The sequence below is a fragment of the Nanorana parkeri genome, unplaced genomic scaffold, assembly GCF_000935625.1.
Source record: "Nanorana parkeri isolate BGI_ZX_2015 unplaced genomic scaffold, ASM93562v1 scaffold119, whole genome shotgun sequence".
Classification (NCBI taxonomy): domain Eukaryota; kingdom Metazoa; phylum Chordata; class Amphibia; order Anura; family Dicroglossidae; genus Nanorana; species Nanorana parkeri.
This window is the reverse complement of record NW_017306387.1, coordinates 1,387,567-1,391,081: the sequence shown is the minus strand read 5'-3', so window position 1 is coordinate 1,391,081 and position 3,515 is coordinate 1,387,567. Positions and strand designations below refer to the sequence as shown.

At 43.4% G+C, this 3,515-nt stretch overlaps 1 protein-coding gene across 1 annotated transcript in view; it reads right to left on the bottom strand.

Moving 5' to 3' along the window:
• LOC108784548 (arsenite methyltransferase-like) overlaps window positions 1–3,515 on the bottom strand; it is a 41,003-nt gene that overhangs the window by 36,260 nt on the left and 1,228 nt on the right. Inside the window, exons 2-3 of the mRNA XM_018553395.1 lie at window positions 1,897–2,049; window positions 1,194–1,337 (exon numbers count right to left, since the gene is read on the bottom strand). Of these exons, the coding sequence (XP_018408897.1) occupies window positions 1,194–1,337; window positions 1,897–2,049 (297 nt within the window). The remainder of the gene's footprint in view (window positions 1–1,193; window positions 1,338–1,896; window positions 2,050–3,515) is intronic.

The following is a 3,515-nucleotide window of genomic DNA, read 5'->3' as shown; positions in this document are numbered from 1 at the left end:
GCCTACCCTCTCACCCCCCCCCCCCCCCCCCCCATGTGTCCTTTGTTCTGGGGAGGCTAAAATGGAGGGAAACAGCAGACGTGTACTGGCCTATCTCGATGCCCAGTGTGCAGGACCCCCACTGTTAGGGGCCGAGCGGGGCTCTTTTGATCCAACAGTAGGGGAGGGGACCAGGGGGAAGAGCACTACAGGTCTACACAGTCTCCAGCCCAGTCAAGGTGCCCCTTTCTCCACAACCTCTTCAGTTGATACCTGCTGGGGGTATTGACTAAATTAACTAAATTGTGTTTTTGCAGTTTAAAACGGTTAGAGTGTGTGCAGACGCTTTTCAATAAGGGGTTATTTAACAGTGTTTGGGTCTCTGGAAGATTTACAATTTGTTTGTGTCAATTGCAGTCTGTGGGGGTATAGCTCAAATGGTGATCACCTTCCCTGGGAAAAAGGTAGTCCAGGCAGCAAAAGTTTGTTTTCAATTTGACTAGCAGTCAGTTTTATTTAAAGGTTTGCCATAAAACAAAAATAAGTCAGAAAATAAATCCTTGCCATCCAGGCTCTGACTAAACAGGCAGGTTCCCCTCTACCAGGTGGTGAGCTTATCTCAGCCACCTCATAAGAACAAACTTACTTTTTCTGCAACCTTGTACTCACCACCATCTGACTTGTAGCTCGGATGATTTTCGTATGCGATCGACTTTTCATCCGATAATCGTATGTGTGCATTGCAGTGTCCGACCGACATTACTGTACAATCGTACGACTTTTGACGGTCAAGCATGTTTGAAAACTTTGCTCGATCGTACGATTTTCATAAGGTTGCTGGCGTTTCCGTCCGTCAAAAGTCGTACGATCTACACTGCGCTAGCGAAAATACTGCAAATCAATTACCGCATTTCATCCAGGTGCTTTTCGTTAATTACGGCTAAATTAATCTTGCGATCATCGGGGCAGGATGGGGCTGCCGTACGAAAATCGTACGACTATTCGATCATCGGACGAAAAGTTTCGTCCGATAAGAATGCTGTCTGAGTCCCAGGGCAGAGCAACATCCTGTTTCAGTCTTGCTCCTTTTATCTCACCTGGATAAGCAATCGTTAAGCAATTAGTGATCCAGGTGAGAGACGCAAAACCCGAGCTGGATCATTCAAACCAAAGGTCAGCCCAAAAATCCGGTCTGGGTTCCGCTAGTCTTGTACATGGGACAGAAAGCGAAGGGAAATATATCGCCCCTCGCTGACTTCTCCTTTCCTTATGTCACAAGTCCCAACGTAAGACAAGTTAATTTGCCTTGTCACGGCTTTCACACCACCACGTGGAGGTGGGGAACGTGGTGGTGAGCGCTGAAAAGAAGCACAGAGCAGCGGAACAAACGCCTTGCATCCCGCATAGCTATCTGATAAGCTGCAGGACACTATTTAGTGGTTATTGCAGGTTTTGGAAGTGAAAGGCGTCCCCCTAATGGGGTCGCAGAGATCTTAAAAGACCTTAGACTGGCTTATTACTGATAAACCCAATTTATGTATATCTAAACCCAAGAACAAAAATGTAATATTTTACCTTACCAATCTTTAGATGTGGTTTTTCAGCAAGTACAGAAAACAGCTGTTGATTTAGTCAGAAATGCAATGTCCTGTGCACTGAACTAAAATCTCAACCATTGTTATCTGCCTACTTAGCTATCTTTTGTAAACTACAAGTCCCCCTGCCATCCATATAATGCAGATGAAGCTTCATGTACCTGGCAGAGGCCAAGTTGATGACAGGGCTTCCCTTACACCTCCTGTCCAAAACCACTGGGGTTTATGCCAAAGAGTAGTAGGGCAAGTAGTTGGGCTGGACACAGCAGATCTGGATACTGCTGTAAAAGGTACGCACCAGATCCGTGCAAAATTATGGTACGCAGATCGGGAACAGGAACTCACAGGAGCAGGAAGTGGAATCACAGTCAGGGCAAGCAGGAGTCCGTAACAACCAGGCAGCAGAGGGACTATTTCGGAAAGCAGGAGCACAGTCAAAGTCCAGGCCAAGATCCACATCTAACAGGCAGCAGAGCTACCAAGACAGTAGGCAGAAGGTGAAGTCAGGACATAAGCAAGATCAGCAGCAGGAGGTACAGGTACTACAGAGGAGAGACGACAAGCTGGCTTAAACTCGGGGTAACAGAAGCGCAGGTCAGGTCACAAGAGCTGACAACCCCCCAGCACCTCTCTTAGGTTGTGCTGAGCTTTAAATGGAGTGGGTAAAGGCCAGTGCCACACATGCAGATGCCCATGGTCATGATTGTAAGCGTTGGACCATGGGCTGCAATATGCACAGGTACAAATCTTTGAGCATGGCCACGAGTGCAGCTTTCCTGACATAAAAGAGCAACCTAGGGTGACAATGCTGCTTTTCCATAAATAAAATGTGGTGAGAGAATGTTGTCACCCTAGGACATGAATTGTGTTACTAGTAGGATCATCATGTGAAAATAAAGTTAAAAAAAAACCTGCAAAAAAAGGAAAACTAATGAAGCCACCACATCTAAGGACAGGTACATTTTGTTTTTAGGTTTAGATACGCTTTATTCAATTTGAGATATTGTCCTGAGAGTTACTAGGTCATAGCTAAAATATAACAATTGCCTGGGTCTATAGGTAAGAGAGTGATTCATTTTACAATATTTTGCAATATTCAGTGTCTGTAGATAGCTATCTCATTGCATCAAGTAGATATTTCCAGGAGAAAGTTTGCAAACTTTAAATTCTACTTCCACCAGAAGCCTTGACGGCACCAGCAGTGAGGACCATGTGTACCAGACAGCAGATCCCAAGGTAACCGATTAGTGTGTTCATAAACACACTGTATTTCCTCTCCGTATTTATCGCAAATTCTAAATTCATACATATCAAAGTATTCAAAATCCTCATTTTACCAGTGAACATTTAAGAAAATTAGTTATAAATCAGGCATCCAACAAATTTAACTCAATGTTTTTGATTTCTCTTAATAATTACTATTCAGTGCCTGCATGTAAAAATATATCACAAGCACTAGATCAATGTTTGCCAACTTTATAATATGTACTTTTCATTTCACTATATTGCACAAAACACTTTTGTTTTCTTTTTTACTTCCACCGCTCCAAGCTTGCTCCTGTGATGGACTACATTCAATACAAATTAGTAGTCCCATCACTGGAGCCATTTATTTGATTTGATTTTTTATCCGATTAATCGAACTTAATAATCGGCTAACTAATCGATTTTGAAAATAATCGTTAGCTGCAGCTCTATAATTATGCAAAATCTCAAAACACTTGTAGCCCCTCCAAAATCCATACCTTATCTGAACCTTATTCCAAATAGGTATTTGGTATGGATTTTAAGAGGGAACCCATGCAAAAACACAACAAATGGTATTCATCAGACTCCCCTCTTCAATCCAGGAGCCCCTTTTTTCACCAGAGCACCCTTTCATATCAGAGTTTCCTTCACATCAGAAGCCAATTTTTCCATCAGAGCACCCCCCCCCCCCCC